Source organism: Xenopus laevis, chromosome 4S (genome assembly GCF_017654675.1).
Source record: "Xenopus laevis strain J_2021 chromosome 4S, Xenopus_laevis_v10.1, whole genome shotgun sequence".
Taxonomy (NCBI): Eukaryota; Metazoa; Chordata; class Amphibia; order Anura; family Pipidae; genus Xenopus; species Xenopus laevis.
This window is the reverse complement of record NC_054378.1, coordinates 179,611-206,902: the sequence shown is the minus strand read 5'-3', so window position 1 is coordinate 206,902 and position 27,292 is coordinate 179,611. Positions and strand designations below refer to the sequence as shown.

General features: G+C 35.3%; 1 protein-coding gene across 18 annotated transcripts in view; it reads left to right on the top strand.

Annotated features, from left to right (window-relative positions):
• LOC108715117 (neurexin-2-beta) overlaps positions 1-27,292 on the top strand; it is a 229,696-nt gene that overhangs the window by 50,848 nt on the left and 151,556 nt on the right. For 17 of the 18 annotated variants that reach the window (XM_041591550.1, XM_041591554.1, XM_041591547.1 and 14 more), the window contains 3 exons: positions 14,483-15,809; positions 18,231-18,248; positions 25,383-25,412. In XM_041591550.1, coding sequence (XP_041447484.1) covers positions 15,068-15,809; positions 18,231-18,248; positions 25,383-25,412 — 790 coding nt within the window. In that variant the 5' untranslated portion in view covers positions 14,483-15,067. The remainder of the gene's footprint in view (positions 1-14,482; positions 15,810-18,230; positions 18,249-25,382; positions 25,413-27,292) is intronic. The other variant, XM_041591541.1, reaches the window with a different exon arrangement.

Below are 27,292 nucleotides of genomic sequence, written 5' to 3'. Positions count from 1 at the left end.
AATAAAAGTTGTTTTTTTTTTGTTTAATAATTCCCAGTGTGCATGTACAATATATCTTTATGTTGTGTATATAAAAATGGTGAGAACCCCAAAAGAGGCCAAAAGTCTAGCATTGGTGATGGTGAAACACTATTGAACTGTGTTCCTGTAACCTCTGTTGGAGTATGCCCAAATATGTGTGTGTATATGTATGTATATATAATCAACATTTGAACTTGTCTCCCACTGCCATACACACACTCCTGTAAATAGATTAGAGATAGGAACCATGAATTAGATTTATACCTTGATATAATTGGTTAAAAGTATAATTGGTTGGTAGGTTGGTGCTTATATTTTCAGCTGGATGAAAGCTGTAAGTGGAGTAACCCAGTTCTCTTGGAGTTTCTTTTCTTTGTTTTGTTAGACGTTAATTTTAGTTTAATGTTTGAATCTAGATATGTATTTTGCAGGTTGATTGAAAAAGTTCAATATTTGGATTCTGAGGAATTTGTGATTCTAGGCATTTATAGAAGAAATATGTCTTTAACTTTGTAATAATTGCCATGTTCTATGAATCTGATTTAACACAAATTGACTCAGTTATCACAAACATGTTCTTGCTTTTTACTTAAATGTAAAAAACATAATAATGTCAGTTTTCCAGGTTTAAGTTCCCTTCAGGCGAATACATGTCTGTTGTTAAACATCATTTCAACAGTTATATATAAGTGTATCCAGATTTATTGATATTGCTAGTCCATTGTAAATGGATAAATGGATTTATAATGGACATTCACTATCAATAAATCTGTAAAAAAAATATTAAAGACCTGATAAGTGCAGCTACTCTGTTTACTAGAACACAGTCATATACACTTTTATGATTTGGCTGAAGGAATACTCTTCCTGGGATATATATTTTATATTTGTATAAGTTTTTCTTGCTAGTTTGGTGGATGATTTCCAAAGTATTAAAGGTAATCCTTCAGTTTTAGCAGCCCTTATCACTCTGTCTTTATTCCAGTTTACATTTTTTTCTGGCAGCCACACTAATTGCCATTTGTCCTTGCTAACCTTGCTGTTCTATGGATATAATTTATTTTCTGTGGTTCTGCATTCCTGTTTTGTTAGTTCTATTTGTGGCAACATTTGGCTGCACTTCAGTCTGTATGTGACATTCTTCTAATCTCTTTAGCTCTGCTCCACAGTACATTTTATTTCTTTAGGCATTTTCAGTGCATTGTAGTTCATCTACTGTTTTAAGGATCTTCAGACATGAGCCACTACTTTTTCTTAGTTTGTAAGAAATATTTTTTTGATGTTTGTTTCAATAGAATAGATTTCGGCCTCATATGTATCAATATATTAAACTATGCAGTAAATTTCTGAATGAACAGTATGATCATGCAAGCTCATCCTAATATTAGAGGAAAATATGGAAAAAATAGCTTGCAGCGGGAAAATTAAATGCTTCATGGTCTAAGTTACAAAGAATATCAGGAAAGGAAGTAGAGTAGCAGAGCAAGGTTGGTGGTCCTCATGTCTGGCCATGACACATCCGTATGCAGATTTCCCAGTGTTGATCACTAGCAAGGAGCATGAGTATTATAATCCAAGACTTGATTGGCTTCCAGAGAGCATGTTCCTGCTTGGAAATCAAAGCTGGAGACTTGCCAGACTTGGGAAAGGGGACCCTTTGTGTGAATTACATATTAAAAAGGGCTGAGGGGGGGGGGCTTATAAACTACTTTACGAATTGTGACCACAAATTGAACTGCATTCTCAAGGTAAGACCTTATCAGGGATCTATGAAGTCTGCAAAATCCAATGACAGATGAACACAGAGTAAGACTCATAATTGAGCACACAGCAGAGGGCCATAGGACACAGTGATATAAAAGCTTCTAGACATTCTCATAGTTTCTGATAGTAAGGCTTGCATCCCTATTAGATTCCCTTATAAGATTTGATATATTCCCTAAAGTACATGTTAATCTGGTTGGATTTATTTTAGGCTGCCCGTAAGGCACACAAATAAGAACAAAATATCCTTAAAACCACTTCACAGCAATACAAATCTTACATTGCTTTCACCCAGACACATTTTCAGAACTAACTAACAAAAGCTACTGCCTAATTCCCACCAAAGATAATTAAAAACCTAGTCTGGCAAAATATACTCCAATAAACTGATTATTTGTTTAAAGCATATGACCAATGAAACATGTATGGAGCGTCTTTGATCGATTGAAATAAACGACTCTAACCAAATTGTGAATAATTACAACAACATGTACTGTACAATATTAGGGCTTAAATGTAGTGAAATGATCCCTGTTGATGCAGATGATAAGGACTCTTTATTTTCTGCCGCATCATTGGAGAGTACCTTAGTCAGATATTTAAAGGCAGTTTTGTAAATTAGAACTTTTCAAAAATCCACTGCCATATGTATTTTAATATGATAAAATAACAATTGTTAGCCAGGATACAGCAGCACATTTACCCACCATGGGAATCATTTTTTTAAAGGGGCTACACCAAGGGGGTTATTTAATAAAACTCAACTTTTTCTCACTTTATTAAAAAAAACAAAAAAAAAAACTTGGCCAAACTCCCAAACCCAAATACCCTTAATTTAACAATAATTATTCTTGGAAAAATTGGTGCTACACAAAGTCATGACAAAATCAAGACATTTGAATTGTGTGGCTTTTTTAACTATTGCTCTGAAACTTCCACTTTATCAAATTGTCAACCTGAAAACACGAATTTATTGGATAATCGAATGAAACCCAGTGCAAACATCCCAAAACATTGAGAATCCTGAAGTTAAAAAAATGGCACACCCAAGGAGCATAGGGCAGATAGAGTATGTCACAAGTTGAAGAGTGTTACCTGTTATGCTATGTAACCTGTGCTATTTATCTCTATTTTCGTTTGAATGGCTACCCAGAAGTTTATCTGAAACATTGGGGTTTCTAACTTTTACACATAGCGCCTTATTTATGAAAGTCCGAATTTTTCTGATTTTTTTTTGTCTGAAAAGCCCAAAATAGTCGGCTTTTCTTACTAATTCCAGCGTAGACCACAGAAACTTTCAAATATGATAGGGACCTCTCCCACTGACTTATATACAACCTCAGCAGGTCTGAGATGCGGATTAGTGGATTCTGACTTTTTCCATCCTTGGGGTTTACTAAATCTCAAAGTATTTTTTCCCACTAAAAATTTGGATTTCAAAGTTTAAAAAACTAGATTTTTTTTGAGTTTTGGCATTGGACTATGTCTGCTTTAACATATTTGCAAATTGTCACTTTTTTCACACTGGTGGTATGTATATGAAATAGTTTGAAATATAGATGTATTATTGTGTACATACTTTAAATATATTAGTATTTTTTAGCTTTTGCATATGTAGGGATGTGGTAATTTAGACACCGTCACATATTGGCAAGCACATCCTAGAGGTTTTAGATGCCTAAATGGGTCCTAATAGGGACTTGTGTCACTGCTCTGCTTATGTAAGCCTTTGTTGTTCTCACAGTGGACTGTAGATGGCACTGTGCTATAGTATAAAGGTCTAGGTAACCATGTGGTCTGGGTCCATTTTGCTTTAGCCCTTACCTGAGCAGGCAGGAAGGGAATGGTCAGTGGAACATAGGTGCATTAGGCCTAGTACAGGATTGACAGACAGGTTATTTAGTTGATCAGCTCAAGGCTCCGACAAGGAGAGTCCAAGGGATTAAGATCCCGGGTACTTATTGCCCAGAAGTAGGGACTAAGTGCATAGACTTAGGGATGTAGAGATTCCCCTGGGTTCCACTTAGGGAAAAGGCTGAAAGATGGGTGTACCTTCTATTTGCTGCTTCACTACTGCTGTACATGTTCCCTTGCCTGCAGGGACCAAGCTGATTCTCTGGTGCTGTGAGTATATGCTATCCTATGTGCTATATGCAGTGATGGGCGAATTTCTCCTGTTTCACTTCAACAAAAATTCGCAAATTTCCCAAAAACTTCGCGAAACAGCAAAAAATTTGTGAAAAAATCGTGAAAATCTAAATTGACACTTATGTCCAAAAAGTCGCTCACGTCAAGATTTGCAAATTTATTCGCCGGCGGCTATTTCAACATGAATGGCTGCCCCCATGGCTACACAGCAGCTTGTTTATATGAACTATAGTAGTACTTGTCTGTCATATACTGTGTATCCTGTGCTTGAATGGCTGCCCCCATGGCTACACAGCAGCTTGTTTATATAAACTATAGTAGTACTTGTCTGTTATATACTGTGTATCCTGTGTATGCTGTGTAACCAAAACTGCACCTAAGGTTCTTGGACTCATTTCAGAATGCAATAAAACACTTTCTATGGGCAGGTAAGCTTGAAACACTGCAATAAGAGACTACAGTGCAGAGATTAGGTAAGGTGAGGAAGTACAAAATTCTTCTGGTTGGATAAACCCATGATATGCCATTTAGACAACTTTCAACAAAACCTAGTTGAACATATTTGATAGAATTAGACTAATGATGCAAACAGTGGAACATCAAAAGATGCATATTTTTTTTTCTTCCTCGATCCTTCTAGAGGTGGCTTTGACGCCCCCGCTGGCCAGTAAATTACATCTGAAAAGGTGGCAACCCTAATTTCAAGGGCCTGTGATGGCAATAGTTTTAACTCACCTGCATACCATTACATTGAATATTTACTTCTAGACTTTTTAACATTCTGCTTCATTTTCATAAAGCATTATCATTTTGTATATAAAAATCCTACTTATTTGTACAGCTTTCTAGCCTTAATCATCAAAGTGTAGTACAACAGATACTAGACGAAGTAGGCCTTTTTTGGCAGATGATAAACTATATGTCTGAAGCAGAAGCCTTTGTTTTCTACAAAGTTTTTTCATGTACAGGCAATACCAATAACGAATGTATCTGACAAATCATCTGAGAAGATGCTGGATCTCTCTAGTGTAATGTCTGATGACAGCAGTTTGCAAGTGCTACCAAAGTTTCCATGTTAAGAAAAATGTGGCTTATTGCACAACTAACTTGCACAAAGCAGTTTTTTTTCATTTATTGGAAAATTCAGCAAAAACCCTACAAGTCCTGCCCATCTGTTCCACTTCCTATTGCTTATTGCAGGGGAGTTGGCAACACTCAGCACACTGCACTGTAGGATAGGAACCAATAAGCAGCTAGGCTGACCTGATAGGGAACTGAAGCCTGTTTTTGCTTGTGTGACTGCAGGTCTGTGATTGGCTAACCCTGTGCTTCTTACAGGAACTGTTAGGACACGCCCACCCCTCATTTGAAACATGAACAGGTACCATATCAAAACTATAGGGAGCTCAAATAAAGGGGCTGTTTTTAAAGAGAATTTAGAAAGAAAATAGTTATCTTATATGTCTCCTTTTAAAGTTTATGTTCAGCTCTTTATAGTCTGTAACTGAAAGTACTATCTGGTTGTTGGGGTCACAATTTAACCTAAAAAACACGCACTGATTGCAAGGCTTCAGTTTTATATATATATTATATTTGTATTTATATTCAGGACATGTCCTGGCCATAATATATTTTGATATCCTAACGGCAGCCTGGCGATTAGCGTAATTATGTCATGGCAACCAGATAAAAGCTCAGATCTAGAGAACAGCACATCTACATTACCATGGGTGTCAACTCTCTTAAAGATGTTTCCTGTGATTAAGCCGGATCACAGCATGTATTATGTTTTACATGTGGTGATGCAATGTGTAATGAATGGTAAGGCATTTTATGGATATTTGTTGCCTGCAGTTAGCTCAGATTTTCCTCAAATAACAAATTTCCTTGTGTGCTATTTCCCTTAAGGTGAACTGTGAAGTAATGTGAACTGGCAAGTGGTATATTAGGGTGGGGGTGGGCAATTACTGTTTTAAGAGCTGAAGTTACATAGACTACAGGATATTATATGCATTTACCAGTGAATAAGTGAATAGTCAACAGGCTAGCAATTGGGATTCAGAGAGTAGGTGGCTTAACGTCGTCACAGACAGCAGATATTACTGAACTTGTTTTGGTTGTATTGGTTAAGGTTTTGCTAACCTTTATGCCAGGTAGTCCCCAAGAGGATTTGTGCCAGCTAAATGCCTGTATTACAGTTGGGTGGGGAAGCATGTACCTTGACAATCCAGTAATTGGACAGGGGTTGTTGGGTTTGCCTAGTCTTTGAAAGAGAAAGCAACCACATGTTTCTCTGTTGGTCCCCTCTTTCCGGAGGAGGTGGTGTGCTGAAGGGCCCGGAGCAGAGGCAGGCTTCAGTCAGTGAAGTAGATGCTTTGCATGATTTGTAATAGCTCACTCTAGGAGTGCGAAGCAGGGTTAGGGTAGTTATTAGGGCAGCCAGAGGCTCCAACATGGAGACCAGTAAAGGTTAGTACCCTGCAATGTCAGCTGCCAGACTCAATCAATCATGCTCAGGAATAGATTCCTGGTGTAATACACAAGTGTATGAAGCACTGCTTCACTTAGTGACCAGTTCACTAATCTGTGAGTACTACCTCTGGAATGTTGAGAACATCACAGCACTACAACTAGTTGATTAAAAACTAATGGTAGAAAGTGTCTGCACATTTTCTGAATTGAATTTTGATTTGTAACATCAAATAACACCCATTAAGAGATTGCATGTCATTCAGTCAATTAAAAGTTCTGCTTTGCTTTAAGCAACTGGTGCCCAATTTATTTGAAATATCAACTTTGCGTGTTGTACACAGTGTAGTTACCCCATCCTCCAACACTACAGTGAGGGCTCACCTGAGTAACAGAGTTGCATGTAACATGTCCTCTGATAGTAGTTGACACTGGTTATACTAATTAAAGTACAGGTACCAGTAAGCAGGCCATATTCACACGTTTTGGCAGAAGGGTTAAAAGGTTAAAGTAATAAATAATATATAAATAATATTTAAGAACTCAAATACTATAAAAACAGGTGGAGAACTAGATTTTCTATTTAAAACGAGAAGCTTTATTTGTAAAACATTACTGTAAATAAGGGTAAAAAACAGATGTCTATTAGCAATAAGGATAAAATTCCTTCATCCCAAACTGACACACTGATAACTTCTGAATTGATATGCAGTAAATAATCATTAAACATGTGCTAGAAAGACTGAATCACTCATAACAATGTATTGATGACAGTTATGTGAAAATCCAAATCTATTGATGTTGAGGTGTTTAATGGATTAGATGCTGTACGGTAACCTAAATTTCAAGATCTACAAAAAAGGGTTATAAAGTGTTTGAATATAACATAAACATAAGCCCTGGACACATACAGGTAAATGTAATAACTTCTACACTTGAAACCTTATAACCTAGACTAATTCTTTTAATAGCTAGGACCATAGAAGATTTGTGCATTTGCAGGAAATTAAACAATTTGTATTTATATGTGTATGTTTTGTACATATGTGTGGAATGTCTGTTGGTGACATATGAAAGTTCAGTGAAACACATTTATTAGTTTTTGTGAAGTCACTTATTGGATCAATGCTGATGGGTTGATTATTTAACCCACTAGCCTTCCAACAGGATCACACAAAATCTGTGGCCAGCTAAGGCATTAATTCTGGGGTTAATTTGTGATTGCAATGTAAATAAAAGTACATAAATGGGTGCAAAATTGCATCCAACCAAATGTTATTCACAAAGGTACCTGCATAGATACATGCTCATCTGTACTATAATGCTGTTTGCATCCACCTTGTTGGATGGAGACATGGTTTATTGTACAGGATGCACAGACTCAAGGGAGCCCATCAGGAGGTGTTTTCTTCAGACTTTCCTTAGTATGTTTCACCTAATCAATTGCACATTAAAGCACTTTGCACTAGGGATGCACCGAATCCAGTAATCGGTTTGGTTTCGGCCAGGATTCAGCATTTAGCGTTCAGGGTGACCTATGCAAATTAGTTCTACAAAGGGTTATAGATAACTGTGTGCACAATACCTTGTCAAAAATGTTATACTTCCTTGTTTGTGTGACAAAAAGTCATATGATTTTAAGGATTCGGTTTGGCCAGGCCGAACGCCGAATGTTGAATCCAGGCCGAAACCATAGCACTTGCCGGTGGCTGAAAATCTACTATAAACCATACAATACACTGAGAATTGTAACCTTTGTTCACATACACCTTCATCCGGAGTGAAAAACCAGATTAAGGTCTCTGTGTGAGACCAAATGTCGAGTAATAAACGCTTTTTTGTGCATTTATATGTTTTGTTTGCCAATTCTTTAAATCCTAGGAGTGCTGTCCTGATGTATAGTTAAAATGTTTTCTGTCTGCACTTGATTTTAAATGCAGTTAATTTTCTGTGTTTGTAAAGGATTATGAGAGGTAAAAAGTCAGTGTGCTTTTGTCAACATTTTCTAAAGCAAGGTAAAGAGAAAAAAAAAAGGCGTTTATAATTTGACATAGCACTTAAAAAAATCCTTTTTCATGTTTTCTCTAATTACCCCTTGTTTGTTGCTGAAGTTTATTTTTCATTCTGAAGCCTTTCAATATTCTCAATCTGTTACTCCTCCCTGGCCATGTAGACTGGACCCTATAAATTGGACTTTATTCACTTATTCATGTATATTATTATTATTATTGTTATGTTTCTGGTCAATTTTAGTCCCTGATGCTTTGAGCATTTTGTACTTGGGGAGAACTGGGGAACCCCTCTGCTCAGATATGTAATCAAGCATCAGAACAGGTGCTGTTTTTCATTTGATTGGATAATTATCCTGTGGAAGTTAATTAAACCTATTCACCAATAAGAAGAAACAGACTATAAATAAACCACAGTTTAATTTGCATAACGCTCCTATTAAATCCTCTTAACTCACACTTTAAAGTGTTCAGCCCCAAATGACTTTACAGCTTCTATAATGTATTTTGGCCAGAATGGACAGAAGTACAGATATGGGGCCTGTTCTCCAGAATGCTTGGGTCTTGGGGTTTTCTAGATAATGGATCTTTCTGTAATTTGAATCTTCATACCTTAAGTCTACTAGAGTAGACTCATCATGTAAACACTAAATAAACCCAATAAGCTGTGTTTGCTTCCAATATGAATGATTTACAGTATATCTTATTTTGGATCAATTACAAGGTACTGTTTTATTACAGAGAAAAAATAAATCATTTTTAAGAATTTGGATTTTTGAAAATAGAGCTTTCTGGATAATGGGTTCTGGATAGCAGATCCCATACTTGCAATAGATTTCTAATTTTCAGGAGCTCCATAAATCTACAGTAGTTCTGTTTTTCACTATAACATTATCTAGGTGTTAAGATAGGTATCCCAAACCCAGAACAATCCCCAAGGTCCTGGTCACGGCTCAGTATTCTGCCTGTAACATCCACCTTTGGCTTCGGGAGGAGCCCTCTGGTGCCACCAGGTCTTATCGTGAGAGGACCAGGGAGAGACTTCTGAGCAGGCAGGGGCACCACACATAGTACACAGAAAGGAACAGGCCGGGTCAATACCAAACTGACAATATATGATCACACACAAAATTCTGGAACCAAAAAAATGATGGCTGAAAACAAACTCTGTATTATTCTTTTATAATGTGTTATAATTGTGTTATGCTGTGCATTTATGTAATAAAGAATGGCATTTGATAATAACAGTCACACACATTTTATTATATAGTAAATGATGTTATTTCAATTGATGTAATCACTTTGACTGCCCCTGAACATGAGGCTTAATGAAAACAGTGAGAGCACATGATTCTAAACCAAAGTGCAGAACACAGATTGAAGATAATGAGAATTAACCTTAGCATCTTATAAAAATCAATGACTGCAACTGTTTTAATGGATAGAGAATCATCCATGGTATTACTGAAACTAACTCTTATGAAAGTAGAAAGCAACAAGCCTGTCATTTCTTTAGTATATCACAGCATGAAATTGTTTACCATCTGACTATGTGATGCTCTAGGCTAAATGTTCTTTTAACTATCTACATAATATATTCAGGTTGTGAGCATTTGCATTAAATGCAGAAATATTGAACTCTTTTCTGCTTCATCTTGGCAAATACAGTATGTTAAAAATTCCTGTACAAAGCTAAAGAATGCTGTACCAACAGGGTAGTTCAGATCTTTTGAAAGCCATTTTCTAATATTAGTAGAAGACTGGATTTAAGAAGATTTGTATTATATATATATATATCTATATATATATATATATCTATCTATATCTATCTATATCTATCTATATCTATCTATATCTATCTATATCTATCTATATCTATCTATATCTACCTATATCTACCTATATCTCTCTCTCTCTCTCTCTCTCTCTCTCTCTCTCTCTCTCTCTCTCTCTCTCTCTCTCTCTCTCTCTCTCTCTCTCTCTCTCTCTCTCTCTCTCTCTCTCTATCTCTCTATCTCTCTATCTCTCTATCTCTCTATCTCTCTATCTCTCTATCTCTCTATCTCTCTATCTCTCTATCTCTCTATCTCTCTATCTATATATATCGTATGAGGTACTGTACATGTTCAGTATTTCATTTCTGTTGTTGATCTAGTTGATTCTGTACACACATTATGGTTTTTTAAAGTCTGCTTCAAATGAGAATATAGTAATAGTTCTTTATGGAGCAATTTTATTGCCACAAATTTACTTTTTTTTCTGTGATTTGTTAAATTATAACAAAAATAAATATTGCTACCTAAAACCAGAAGCCAAACCGAAGTACTGTATATCTTTGGCACTCTATTATTTGATAATTGTCATTGCATTTTGTTTTCCCTAAATGCTGGTATGTGTTCCTTGTTTCATAAAATACCAGATGTGATCTTGCAAGAATGAACTATACTAAAGGACATTGTATTATTCCAGTGTCTCCATATTGCACAGACATATCTTGACTGTTTCTGGCTTCCAAGGACTCATGGAGAACTTCTAATCCAGCTGCCCTTTATGACAGGAGTTTTAACACCATGTGTGTGTATATGTAATATATATATATATATATATATATATATATATACCTTATATGTCAGAAACATAGAAGCACATTTATTAAAGTTTGAAATTCAAATTCATATGAGTTTTTTTTAAATTCGAATATACTCAAAATGGTGTTATTTAAATAAAAAAATCTAACCATATTATATAGTGTCTTCATATGGGCGAAAGGAGTAAACTTCAGCCAAATGAAGGACAACCTTTCCATATGATCTCTAACTTTTACCAAGCGTTTACAAAAAAAAGTATTTAAGAAAAAAAGATATGCATACAGCATATGAGTTCTGTGCTATTGTTATTTCAAGTGTTTACTTTTTTGGCATAACAGTATGTAGCAAACAGTTTAGCTGCCTGAAGAGGCAAGTACTTTATATTACTTGAGAGGTGCAGTGTATTCATTCACTATGTAGTATAAAGTTAAGGCATTAGTATTAGAGAGAACTTGATTTTTGTTGTTTATTAAATTTAGAGGAAATACACACCTTTGCTTGACATATATAAAGAAAGAGAACATACATTTAAAATTATACAAAGAGAGTATACACTGAAAATGTATTGACAATCTAGCAAAAATATACCATAGTTCTCATGAAGACTATAAGCACATTTTATACCAGTTTCTACACACTCACCAAAGGGCAGAGTACAAAATGAGAAAAACAGGTGCAAAACACCATGTTTTGCATAATTTACTGTGGTGAATGCTCAAAGGAGCAGCATCCATAATGGAGAACAAGGAGCTGCTCTTCTCAGATGAATACAGAGGTATCTGTTCTGTAGTGCTGTATTCATGAGAGACAGTTGTGCCTTCCCTCGTGATTTTGCATTGCTTAATGCTCTTGCACTTACCTTTGGGGGATTTTACTACCAGTTTGTCTCATAGGGCAAGAAGAGATCATTACTAAAACTTTTCTCCCTGCTCTGTTTGGAATTTTTTTTAAAAGGCAGCTGTATACAGTTGTTGACAAACATAACGAGAATTCCAATAATCCAAACCGGCCTGAATTCTTTTGATGCCCCATTTAAGTCTCTTTTCTCTCAGCTGTCAATTTCAGAAGCTGCAGTTGAATTCATCAGTGAAAGTTACCAATAAATGAGACTGTAATATAGTAAAATATTTTTTTGCCTCTTTTTCTACCTCTCCTTCTCCCTCCACACTATATCTCCAGCTTTCTCCCCCTTCTATCACACCCCCTTCACCCTCCTCCTCCTATAATATTCAGCATGCTGTTCTTTTTTAAATAATTAGCGCTTTTGCATTTAAGGAGATGCAGATTGGCGTCTGTATACAAATTACTTTTCTGTCCGTTACTTAAAGAGAGATCATGGATTGGGGTGGGTGAGATGGATGGATGGGAATTGATTTTTATTTTAGTCGTGGGAGGGGTGACTCTTGCAGAAAGCAGCTGAGTGTATAAATAGAAAAGTGTTATTAAAACTACACATCAAGACTATGGCGGCCTGCATGCATTGGAATGCTTGAACAGGAAGAAAATTAGTAGTATATGAGGATAATACATCAAAACTGCACAAACGCAATTGCAAAAAGTACAGAACGACTACTACCACATCTATAAACAAATGACCACATATATTGAGTCCTCTATAAATTTAGCCATACAGATGATAGCTAAGATGACTAAAACACTCCAGAATGAGCAGCAAATACAGGGTTCAGTTATCTCTGCAACTGTAGTGTTCATGCAAATATTGATGCAGTTGTTGTGTGTGGAGGAGACTCACAAATTTGGGGGTACATTTATTAATCTTCTCCCATTCAGTTTCAGGCAGAAATTGTGAGCAAAAGCCTAAATGGATAGTTTTAGCTTGCTGTCTAATGCGTTTTTAAATGTATGAGTTTGTTTTTTCCCCACTAGCAGGTTTTTGACAATAATAAAAAGCTAGTCAGGTTTTAGGTGGAATTTTATATTTGTTAAGTATACATTAGAATTACAGAATGTGATGAACCATGTCAAGTTTCCATTTTAAATGTAATGCTACATGACAAACTCCTGTCCCCTTTTCCCACTCTCCAGATCTTAAAATAATTACCACTTACACATTGCTAAATTCCAATGGAAATAAATATTGTCCACAGCTTTATTAAACATACAATATACAAATGCAACATTTATAATAAAGATACATTTATATCATAACAATAAATGTCACATAAACATATTAACTATTCAAATCTTTAACTGACCTGTTCCCCGAGTTCATGGCAATGTCTCATCAAGTTGCAACTAACCGTATCAGCCATAACCACCCTATTTTTCTCAGCATGTTGGGTATGCAGGACTTTGTGTCTAACCTCCATAACCACCCCACTTCCAGAGGCCCGATTAGATAGGAAATTACCAGTAGTTCTGATTGCATGACCCCCCTGAACATATATTCAGTCTTCCAAACACTCATTTTCATTGTCAGGGACCCACCCCTTACCTGTAACATCACTATGTGCCCCTTATCTTATCAGTCAAGACAAAAAAACTTGTTGTCCAATGAACCCCTTCATCCTGAACAGATAACCAACTAGAACTAATGCATTCTAGTGAATAAATAGCAAACTAGATGCAACTCTATCTAGATGCATGTCTCCATCTGAATATTAGGCATCAGAGGAAACTGGTGAAGTAAGGGGTTGAAATTATTCAATGCTATTATTGATCAGTGGTCTGTATATGGCAAACTACACACTGCCTGAAAAACTAATGGAAATCAATATGTGTCACTAGCTTAAATAGTGGACAAAAAACTAAAATAGAAGGATGCATCAATTTGCATTCCCTGCAGGAAATCAAATGTAGACCCCGTTTGACTAAGACATTTTAGGGATGAATGCACTTCAAAACAGAATAAGATGATTACTAGCTGAAATCCATCTTTGGAGCTGCTAAACATAATATATCACCTGCATCTACACTTCTGTCCTCCTCTATGGTTTTCAGCTTCACTAGTTTCTCACGTGGCTCAGGTGGAGCATGAAGTATAAAAAAATGAAATTATTTCAAACAACTGAATTCCTTTGCTCTGTTTATCTGCTTTCTTCTTGCAATGCACTCCCTACTGGTCCTTATACACAGCTTAAGACAAACTATTGTCCATAGGGTTCACCACAAAAGGGGAGTCACTTGTAAGGCCATTTTCCCTGATTACTCCATGGCTCTAGAAATGCTCAAACATCTTACATCAAACAAGGTCCCACATTAACCTTTTTAGGATTCACTCCATGAGGAAGTCTTAACTCCTAGCAGTGCATTTATCCCCTCTCTCTAACCTTTGTTTGTGTTTATGCTTTGTAAAACATTGCGTATACTTGTGGTGTTAAATAGATAAATACCACTACCAAGCATGCTCTGCAAATATAAATTAAGCTGGATAATAGCATGAGGAAATTATTGCATTAAATGTTTTAGTGAACCATTGTTTTCTAATGTTTTTTTTAATATATTTCTTTTTTTTTTCTGCAGAAGTCAAAGGTTATCAACGTGGCAGAAAAAACCTCATTGCATTGTAGTGAAACTAGTAATAAGAGACTTCCCTTCCAAGGACAGCCAAGTCGAACCAGAGTGGGGAAAAAACTAGAAAGGCTTGAGGCAACAGAGCAGAATCAAAGACAAAATCACATGTAAACTCACGCAAACAAGAAGTCTGTATCTTTAGCCCAATGCAAGTCTTTTAAGAGTGCAACCAATTGTTCCAGGTGACACGAGTGAGAACAGGAATGTAAAGAATAATTTCCCTAATCCAATTTCCCCCCTTCATCCTTCCCTTAGAACTTTTCCCTGTCTAGATTCTTGCCTCCCTGCCTCTGCATTATTTATATCACTTTTACTTTTCTACTGTCTCTAGCCACATATATTTTTCTTGAATTTGTGTAAATCCTCTCTTATCCCCACAGTTATTGGATTATCATCCAATTTTATTCAGTTTTTCTAACAAAACTGCTTCGTTTAAACACTTTTCATGGATTTCTTTCCCCAGTAAATTATTCCAATCCAGATTTTCCCTATTTCTTTGACTTCCACCTTCCTTATTCTCCCCTTTCACCTCCCATGTGGTCCCTCCTCTGTCTCTCTTCCCTCCTTTCCCTCCCCCTCCGTTCCTTTTCCCTCCAGTTCCAAGGGGCCCCTGGCCAGTGGGTTCGGTATTCCCGGCCTACATCAGCTAGTGGCAATGGAGGCTGGGGGGAAGACCTTAATTTCCGACTTCGGACAAACGCCAGCCGTGGCCTGCTTCTTTACCAAGATGATGAAGGGGACTGTGATTTCCTTGAGTTAGTTTTAGATGGAGGACGCCCACGCCTCAGGTTTTCCATCTCATGTTCTGAGCCTGCAGTTGTCCGCTTACCTCGAGTAGTATCAGATGGCCTTTGGCATGCAATAGTCATTGGTGGAAATGACCGTGAAGGATGGCTGTCTGTAGATGGAGAGAGAGGAGTATCTGAAGTACGATCTAAACGGAAAGAAATGCTACTACGCAGTGACCTTTTTGTTGGAGGTCTGCCCTCTGACCTTCGTTTATCAGCACTGACTCTTGGAGGAGCCAAATATGAGCCACCTTTTCTTGGTGAACTTGAAAGTTTGAAATTGGGGGGGAGGCCTGGACAGTTGTTGGCTGGTCATGGGGTGGGAGGAACAGAAGAGGAGGCAGAGAGGGTGGAAGAACGGGAAAGGTTACATTCGTGCCGAGGAGCCAATCCTTGCCTTAATGGAGGAAGATGCAGCGATGAAGAGGAAGGAGAAGTGAGATGTGACTGTCGGGACACTGGGTATCATGGAGAGAACTGTTCTGAAGGTGGGTGGTGGGCCTTTTTTTTGTAATTTCTCATACTAACTTCCAAAATATTTCTGTTTCAGCCTCTGTTGCTACTAGCTTTTTACATATTTGTATTAACTTTTTTTTCACATAGAGTTACGTGTTTTTAATTTAATCCTACAACAGCAATGTTGACTCTCCATTTTGGTTTATTTTTTACTTTATCTCTCTGTTAACAGGATTTTTTCTTTGCCTCAATTTTCACCTTCTATGAACTGTACATCGATCATTAATGGCACTAAATTACAGCACTTTCCTCTTCTCAGATAACTTATAGGTTTGGTCTGCTCCCTGTATGCCAGTAAAAAAAAAAAAAATAGTATTTTTAAGAAAAAAATAATAAAATGGTTAATTGAGAAACCAAATACTTTGCTGTGCTGTGAGTGGGATATTTTGGGATATGCAGTATATATATATATATATATATATATATATATATATATATATATATATATATATATATATATATATATATATATATATATATATATATATATATATATATATATATAATTTGCAAGAAGTGATCATGCAGGGTGGCTAACTGTTTCTTCTATGCTCCCTGCAAATACTCCCATCAATTGCTGCATAGTGTTCACTGATATTAATTCATCTGCTGCTAAACACATGGGGGCTCATTTATTAACATTGGGCAAATTTGCCCATGGGCAGTTACATATAGCAACCAATCAGTGATTAGCCAGCTGCAAGTAGAACAATGAATGCAACTATCTGATTGGTTGACATGGTTTACTACCCATGGGCAAATTTACCCAGTGTTGATAAATGACCCCATGATAAGATCCTTCTACTACCCTAGGTACATTGATTTTACAGGTGGGATACTGGCTAAAAGAGACTTGGGGCAGATTTACTAAGGGTCAAAGTGAATTTGAGGGAATTTTCTAAGTAAAAAAAATTCGAAATTCTAAGTAATTTTTTGGATACTTCGACCATGGAATAGGATACTACGACTTCGAATTTACTTCAACTTTGATTCGAAGTAAAAATCGTTCGAATATTCGACCATTCGATAATCGAAGTACTGTCTCTTTAAAAAAACTTTGACTTCAATAGTTAAGTTAAACCTGCCGAAGTGCTATGTTAGCCTACACGGACCTTCTACAACAAGTCTTTACACATCGAATAAAAATCCTTTGATCGATCACTAAAATCGTTCGAAACGTTCAATTCAAACAATTTAATTGTTTGATCGAACGACTTAATCGTTTGATCGAATGATTTTTATTCGACTGCAGGATTGCCAAATTTGTTGAAAAAACTTCGATATTCGAATTTGAAGTTGTTTAATTCAATGGTCAAATTTCAAAGTTTTTTGTACTTCGAAATTTGACCCTTGATAAATCTACCCCTTAAAATTGCATTTTCTTTTTCTGCACAAAATAAAGCACATTTAAAATCTGTAAACAGACACAGTTTCTGTAAGCAATTTATGCATACTCTTTGCCTATGGGGATTACCAGCCCCCCTCAGCCAAATTTATCAAAAACTTAAGGGGAAAAGTTGTTCCCTCAAAGTTTTTGATACATTTGTCTGAAGGGGGGCTAATAATCCCTATAGCAAATGATAAGGCTACAAGTACAATTTACTGTTTAATTATACAGGAAAAAAATATTTTTATTAAAAAAAAAATTAGAACTATTTGCTTAAAAGGCGCTGTAAGTGAGATGGCTTACCATAATAAGAAGCTTTCTTAATATCAGGTTTCCGGATAAGAGATCCCATAACTGTACTATCTCTGTGTTTGGGATAATTCTTGTCACTATATTCAATTTATTTTGTGTTTTTCATGTATCTATTTTGTCCCTTTATATATTTCCTTTATTTTCTTAATTCATGTTGTCATAATGTTTTCCTTTTTATCTAGTTTTGATGCAAAACCACAAGTCGTATTACACCATCCCCCAAATTTTAAATATCCCCCTCCCTCTTTCTTGTCCCTTGTGGATGTGACCAGCAGTGACAATGGCTCTCAGCCTGGGGTCTTCTGGTCTTTTCATACCGGGGGGCTCAGCTGGCTGAATGAACATTAGCTGCAGTGTGGGCACAGTCCAGGGGCAAGGAGCCATAAGAAGGTCACAATGAGACAAATTAAGCAATGGAGAAAGAGGGAGATATTTGTGCGGGATGTAATAATATTTTCTGTGTGCCTCAGGATACAAACGAATGTTTTGATTGGATGAAATGTAAAGGGGGAAAGAAAGTAAAGAAAGTGGAGTGGAAAGACAATAAGCAGAAAATGTTCATATATGTCCATGCTATAAATAAATATATCTTTTTATATGTTGTTTTGTTTTAAAATTAAGGCAGTACACTTTTCATGCCACTTTGCCTCATTAAATATTATTTCTTTTTCTTTTCTGCCCCTTGTGTATGTAGAGGATCGTGTGATTGAAGGTGAGTAACTGCTCAACCATATCATGGGAAATTCTACAGGAAAATGTGAAGGTTTTTTTTTGCCATTTAATAGATTGTTTCCCTTAATTCCACTCTTTTATCTCCTTCTTTCGTTCCTCCCTACTTTTCCTCTCTATCTCCTTCCCCCTCCTTATTTTCTTGCTTTGCCTGTTACCTGACTCAGTGGAATATAGTAATGAGCAAGCAGTATGCAAATTATGTTAATTAGACTCTATTGGAAGAGCTCATTGCTGAAAATCAAGAGACACCTAGAGAAAAGAAAGAGAGGCTGGTAGTGAAAGAGACTATGATCTGTCTTCTATTAATTGTGAATAACATATCACATAATGCAACTCATAAATTCTTATTTAGAAATACAGAGAGAAATTATCCTAAGAAATGACTATAAAGTAAAGTAAAGTGAAGCATAGTCAATGAGGTATAAAAGAGGCCAAAAATACATATTAAAAAGCCACACAAGCAACCTCATCAGTTATTTACAAATAAAGTATCTAAAATAAAACCAATAGCTACAGCAGTTTAAATTGTATGACCCTGCAATTACATTTTGCTCTGTTCCTTCCATGCTCACAATCCCTTCTTATGGGGATTTTCTGAAGACAAAACACATTGATTCAAATTGAATACATATTTGAACTTTGTGTTTTTTTGTTTTTTTTGATCACCTTAAAAAAACTCCCACCAGTAGAAACAGAGCCTGACCAAATATAGAAACAGTACTGGAAGCAAACTGTTGAAGCAATTTACAAAGTCAGTTTTTCATAGCCTGCTCTTAGTGATTTGCTGATAAATCACAACAAATAGTTCATGTGGCTTTATGCTAAGTCAGCAAAATATGAAGCAACGAAGAGATGGGAATTAAATATGAAAGGAAGGGATGCATGTTGGCACAACGTTTTGCAATACCAGGATGTTTTACATCCCATTTTATCTGAAAATGTATGTTTAATGGAGTTCCAGTGCAGACAGGTTTTATTAAATAATATCTCAGCATAAATTGTGGCAATGACATATGAAACTTTTAATGCTTTTTAAATACCTTAATGTATCAAAACTGTGCTAACTGCATACAGCGCCACGATTTAGTGGGTGGGCGCCCTGAGGCCGTGCGGTCCTGGCGGTCCACATAGGAGCTACCAATAGTCAATAACAACCCATTTTGGCACTATATTCATGCTTGTGTTGCTTTCCAAATTTTTTTTTAATTTGAATGCGGCTCACGGTTAACAAAAGGTTGAGGATCCCTGCTTTAATCAATAAGAATAGTATCAGAAAAATACTTATTTTATTGTGTCAAAGCACAAAGCATATATCTAGATGTTTTCAAATGTGCTGAGCTTCAATTTGCCATAGACCTACCAAACTAACTTATGAGACTGAAGCATTACATAGTACCGGATAAAAACATGTATCTAAAAGAGCAAGGGCTCTCTGCTTTAGTCCAGCCATTTACCCCAAAATCACAGACCTGCTAATCTGACCAGTGAGAGTGTGTCATTCAATAGTGTCAGAGAATTACTTGTATCACTAGTTAGACCAGTTGGATTCTCCGCTGTGGCAAAGGATGCATATAACTAGTGTTTTTCAAAGGTGCCAATCTTTCCATAATTTGGATCTTAAGACCTTAAGTATATTATAAAATCATGTAAACATTAAATAAACCTAATAGGCTGTTTTTTCTTCCAATAAGGAATAATTATATTTGTTTGGATCAAGTACAGTGCAAGCTACTGTTTTATTATTTCAGAGAAAATTGTTTTGTTTTTTTTTTAAATATGGATTATTTCGATAAAATGGATTATGGGAGGAAATGGAGTTTGTACTCAGTGTATTGTTGCAAAAGAAAGAACACATACCTATGAGTTTTCAAGGAAGCTTGGTTATGTGGTTCTGATTGGTTTCCTAGGCAATGATTGGCACCGGTCTGCCTACATATCTGATCAAAGACATTGGCATTCCATAGTCATGGAGAACAACTCAGCATCCCAGATGTTTTACAGGATAACTTACTGTTCTTTATAATACCTACTTATTGGTACTAATAACTGTTGAGGGAACAATCTTGAATGTACTTGAAGGTACTCCCTTTTGGGGGAAAATATTGGATATAATCGGGGTGCATAACCTATTAGCAGTCTCCAGTAAATTCGGCTTTCCTCACCAATAATTGACCTAATGGTAATATTTTTGAATAATAAATACAAATGGCAGGGGATGACAAAATGTATACCAGTATGTAGAAGAGTAGTTTATGTTCTACTAGCTATTCCACAATAATGATAAGCAGCCCTTGGGCATTAACAGTAACAAGAATAGTCATGCTAATTTCCATACTAGTCCTTCTAGATCTCTCTGCAGCCTTTAACACAGTTGACCACCCACATCGACAAAGTTGTGGTGCAATTTGCGATCATGCCATATTTAAAAAGCTCTTGTGGAAATTTGCATCGCAAATAAAAATTCACACTAAACACCACTTTCATCCAGCTTTAGAAATGTAAGCATGCACAGGGCAAATATGTTCACTGTATGAATCATTCTGCGATGTGTATGTGCAAGTTTATAAATGAGCCCCACTAAATACATTTGTTGGCTTGCAAAATGTGTATTCACTAAAAACTAATATAACCCCCAAAGATGTGTTTGCACAAGGGAACAGAGTTTGAATTTAAAGATTTTTATTTCTTTACTGTTAACATGACTGTGTCCCCTGACGTGTAGTTTTATAGTGTGATGTACTAGTGACATGAACCCTACGTTTCTTCACCATGCTAAGTAGAAATAGCCTATAGGCAACAGATGTGGACATTTTCTTTAAATTTAATCTGTTCTTGGGATGTGGCCAATTTTATATGCCCCATTACTTATTTCCCTCTTCCGATCCAAAATGTTAATTCTGGCTGTGCTGATTCTTTCTGCTGAGGTGGATCTATTTTTTGATACTGTATTTAGCTAAGTATAAAATTAAATATGCCGATTTTACTATCTTGAACTAACCACACGTTTTTATTTCATGTATTTTTATTACTATGCATAATTTTATATCAACGCTTCTTTTAATGTTACAAATGCATCATTTTGTCTGCACATGAAATATCCATATAACTAGTATCTGTGCAGTATGATAAAAAGAATTACATATTTGTGCTTACAGCTATTACACAGAGTGGTATGAAATATTTAAGGCTCCTTACAATTGTAGTTGTTATATTATGTGACTTATTACATCATATTACATGTAATAAAATATATATTACATTTTCCTATTATGCCTGTAGCTACTATAAAACAAAGAGAGTTTGAAGAGTTCATTTGCTGTGGTTATGTTATGCTTAGTGATGGGCGAATTTGCGCCGTTTCGCTTCGCCGAAAAATTCGCGAAATTTGCGAAACGGCGAAAAATTCGCGAAACGGCGCCGGCGTCTCGTTTTTGACGCCGGCGCCCGTTTTTTCGACGCCGGCGCCCGTTTCTGACTAATTTTTTCGGCGAATTTTCGCGGGCGTTTCGCGAATTTATTCGCCTGCCGCGAATCGTGCAAATTCGCCGCGAATTCGCGCCTGGCGAATAAATTCGCCCATCACTAGTTATGCTACGTCTACCATATCTGTTAATGGAATTTCAACTTAAGTAAAACTAGGATTTGGGAAATCCTGCTGCTTTAATTCATGTGCATGTGTGTTTGTGTGCAAATCTGCTACATATTCATAAGAAGAATAGTTAGTTGGGTACACCTTTCGTTTTAAATAGAGAATGGAGTTTGAGAACATAAAGAAATTGATTGTTGACCCTAGGACACATACCTTACAATAAATAGCCCCTGACAGCAGCAGAGAGTGATTTTTTTTAGTCCCTTACAGAGTCGCTGACCTCCTGGCTGAGGCAAGAGATGCTGCTTGCAGTGACATCAGGGCATATGAGGAAAGGCGAGTTTAGAAATCAGGGACTCCTGTTATCATGTAAACAAATTGCAAATGTGACAAGAACTATAGATTGGTCTAAAGGCAAACATTCCCTTTAACTTTGTTAACTGAACTTTCAACTTGCCATATATTTGATTTAGCTTGGGTAAATTCCAATGAGTCATCAATGTATTCTGCCAGTGTCTTCTGCGGCTAATGCGTTGGTGTAAAAAAACTTTATGCATTATTGCAAAAATGCTAAAAAAACCTCTTCTGTAAACACAGTGGGTGACTGCAAACCAGCATGATAATTGACTCTTATATGGAAAGACACCACAGAAATGCTTTGTTAAATGTCAATTAATTAAATGTATATAATACAGTAGGTTACAAACTAGAGCCTTTGTTACTTGGGGTTTCTATGTCTAAATATGCATTTACTAACCCTCTGCAATGTTATTAACCTATGAGAAAAGGGCATCAGTTTTGATGTAACAGAACTAGACATAACCTACTGCATATTTTAGCACCACAAACAAAGCAGAATTATAAAAATTAAATTAGGCATCACTAGTATGATATCTCTACAGGTACAGTATTAACTGGTGCATAATACATAATTATTATTCATAGTACAAAGGAATAAAATGTAGCATGAGCAGATACATACTGTATCTTTGGACAAATGTTCATTTGAACATTATAATTAGACAACAATGCTAATTAAAACCCATAAGGAAATTAATATGGAAAGGCTCATTTACAAAAGAAACACAAAAATCTGTATCCTCTTTGTTGCCTGTGGCTGTGGGCCATTTATTGAACCTGCACCTAGCATGGGTACATAACACATTGGTTTAGAGGTCACTAGGTGAATAATTCCAACCAATTGGAGTCCCAGATCTTGGGTTGCTGGAGAGAGTCAGAAGAAAGACAAATAATTCAAAATTATAAAAAATCATGTAAACCTAATCAAAAGTTGCGTGAAATTCTACAACATCCTTGGGGGGTTTATTTACTAAAATCTAAAAAAATTTCACTATTTTCTTAAAACCACTTCAACCAAACTCCTGTGTACTTTTTTCCATATTTATCAATAAAGTAACTTCAAAAAATCTAGTGCAGGAAAAGACTCAATAAAATGGTGGAAAAAAGCCTAATCATACATTTTTTTCAGATTTGATGCCCAAAACCTTTTTTGATTTTTTCTGATTATCCCATAAACCAAAAGTTCTTCAGATTATTGTACGAAACCCATCGCAGATCATAATATCTTCCAATTACAAACGGGACATCTGCCATGGACACATTGTCTAAATGACCTCTGGAGGTTTGAGATGGAGTACTTCTTTAGTCAAACTTTTATCAGTCCCAGGGTTTATAAATCATACAAAGTTTGAGTTTTTTTCTCTCCAAAAAAAATAGTTTTCCCCTTTAAAACTTCAACCAGAAAAAAAATTGGACTTTAATAAAAACTACCTCTTTAAGAGAAGATGCAGACCAATTCAGCAAGGCAATCCAAAATATGTAGACCCAAATTCTGGTGATTTTGTAGAAAATGGTAAAGAATGTATCCAAATTGTTCTATCTAGCCCAATGCAATAGGGGATTTTGATCAACAAGATCAAAAAATGACCATAAACTATATATCTAACATTGCCAGAACCTTCCTTGAAATCAATAGTGATATTGATCAACACTGACCAAGTTAAAATATGGACTTAACGTTGGATAAAATGTATTTAAAAAAAAAATACATTAACAAATCATTAAGACTCAACTGTTGAACCACATTTAGTAAATATGGCCTTATCTCTGAGCTTCATGCTGCTGGCATCCCAAGTCATTAAAATAGAACAAGTATACATTTTAAATAATTTCTAAATAACACATGAAGTTTGAGAAATTTCATTTATTGTAGCTTCATAGTTTTTTTTAATTTAAATCGAATTTCCTACAGTTAGCTCTCAATGTTTTCAATGCTTCAATTCAATTAAAGGATAGCCTCAAATATATTTATAATGTTTTAAGGTGCAGCTATATATATGTGGAAGTATCCTTATCGTATATGTTTTAAACGGACATATCTCCTTTTTCAGTTAAAATTAATTAAGTATATATTTACAAATGCACCTTGTTTTTCTGGAAGCTTCTCATTAAACATATACTAGAGCCACAGCTGCAAATGCCACAGACCTTATAATAAAGATGTTTTTAATTTAGGTAGTAGTAACTTTGTAGGTCATGGACAGTGACTTTGCGCTTATTATTGTAAAAATGTATTTTCTTGAAACTGGACAGCTAAGAGTCATAGTATGCATGTATTGACTGCTGTAATAAATGTAAATGTTCTTGTTAAAGTTTGGACTGGACCAGTATACACCAAGAAACATAGTCCTAGGATTTTATAATAACATTTTACTTCAACAGAATATTTTAAACTGTATGATTCCATTATGTTCATGATAGCTCAAGTAATTATGTGTAATTGTCTTCTTGCCTAATGTTCTAATCAGAATATATACTTTGTATAGGATTTTTAGAATCTCTGATTCCTGTTATGGTACTGTGAAAAAAACACTTGCAATTTTCCTTTAACTGTAGCTATTACACTTTTTCATACAACACTCGGCTTTCTTTGCCTTACGTTGTATAGTTTCTATGTGTGTTTCCATCCTATATATATATTAATATATATAAAGAAAAAGCATTTGGCCCTTCTCATCTATTTTCTCCTCAACCTGAGCTTTTTTCTGACCTTCCTTTCTTTTTCTGTTTTCTCTTTCTCTCTTTTCTGTCCTATACTTTCTATTTATAATATTCTCTCTGCCAAATGCTTTTTCTTTTTTCAATGAAACCAAAATGAAATGAAAAGCCATAACTCTCTTTTGTTTCTGTTTTTGGCATCTCCCCCTACCTTTCTTTTAATACCTATTTCTTTCACTATAACCTTACCCTTTCCCCTTAAAACTTTCTATCAATAGGGGCGAGATGCCTGTCACAAATTAAAAAAAAAAAAAACCTCTTCTCTGTACCCTAATTTTTAAATTGTGGCATTTAGAAATCCTCAGAAAACGTCTTTTTATATTTTCTTTTAGTTTGCTTTTTGTGCCGTTTCTCTAAACTTGTCGTTTATTCGTTTTTTTCTTTCTTTCCTCCTTTACTCCCCATCCCTATGTTGTTCTGATTTTACCCCTTACCCCAAATCCGAAGTTCCAGCACATCTGACGTTAAGCAACCAAGGTATGGATTCAATCCAATTTTTTCTTTAATTCTCTCCCTCTCCCTTTTTTTCAAGCCCTTCATAATGTCTTTCTCCTTTTCAAGCTTTACAGCACTCCATTTCTTTTTCAAGACTCTCTTTCTCCATGTGTGTCTCATGCATCACTGGTTTCAGTCATTTCCTGGATTTGTGTTTGTTGATAGGCAGAAACAGACAGACAGGTTGCAATTGCATTGTTGTTGGAAAAATTCTTTTGCGGTTTTTCTTTCTCCTTTTTTTTATTATATTTCTTAATTTTTTTGTTCTTTTTAGTCTTCTTCAGCTTTACTTGAACTATTTTTGTTGTCATATTTCAAATATTGAGTATTTTCTATGGTTATTACATTAGTTCATTCTCACTTTTATCTGCTGCGATTATTTCTCAAGGTTTAAGCCACTCTATTACTTTTCAAATTTCCAATTGTTATCTGAAGTCTAAAAATTATTCAAATTGGTATTATGTATTTTTATGCTGTGCACCACAAATTTTTCTCCTAGGGGGTTATTTATCAAACGTCAATTTTAGCGTAATGTAAACTTTTTTAAACTCCAATACATTCGATTTTATTCACAATTCAAATGGTTTGTTATTTGGAATGATAATCTAAATAGAATCGAAAATTGAATAGTCACGACCCTAAAAACTTGAATTGAATTCAAAACTGCAAAAATTTGAATTGAGTTTTCCTCTGAAAAAACGCCACTTTTGCACGTTAAATTTTTCTTGATGCTTGACCAAGAAAAATGAGAACATTCGAATTTACCATTCAAATGTTGGTAAATCTGCCCCCTAATGTGTATCTATAATATGTGTCTAATATGTTCCCAAATTCTACTACTCATAAAGTACAGCTGTTTAAAAAATTATGGTAGTCATAAATATGAAACAATCAGTTTAAATCATGCTATGAACTGTTTAGAGTATGTGCTGGATGACTTCCAAAATTCCAAAATCATGTGTGTGTGTGTATATATATATATATATATATATATATATATATATATATATATATATATATATATATATATATATATATATATATATATATATATATATATATATATATATATATATATATATATATATATAGTACAGGTACTATTCCCATAGTATCCTGTTTAAAAACATATTCTTTATATTGAATAATTAGCTTTTTCTTTTAAATAAGATCTACGTTGATAACAAAACAATCCTACTGTTTTTTTAATGTTTCTTTTTTTTATTAGTTGTAAGGCATATTGTTCCTTTATATAGCAAACAAGGAAAAAGAAAAAACGGAATCCCCTAAAATTGGAGCTACACCAAGGCCAGTGTTAATACATATACAAAATATACTTTTTAATGCCATATGTGACCGTAAGTTGCAGCACAGATTAAGCACAGAAATGGAGTCTGATATCACTTTTTACGGTTTAAATAAAGCTTGGCCCACTTTTATTAGGAACAAAATCCACTTTGGTTATATTAAGTGTATTAGTGTGAAAACAAACACAATGCCAGCAAAAAGTTTGTTACACCACTGTGATCATTGCACTTTAGATTAAACCAATAACAAAATCATATATACACCGTGTGTATATACAGTATATATATATATATATATATATATATATATATATATATATATATATCTCCATACAAAACGGAGTGGAGCTCAATCCCAGTCTGTAGTTTAGTCTACAATGTGTTATATAATTAACAAAAAAGTCCAGACAATTTATGTGCATGAAACAAATACGTTTTTACCAAACAAGTAAATATGCAAGGTTTCTAAGCTCCTGCTTCTTTCTGAAGCATCAATGACTACAATAACATCATATCCTATTTAAAGCCATAGGTAATAGAAACACCCATTTGTAT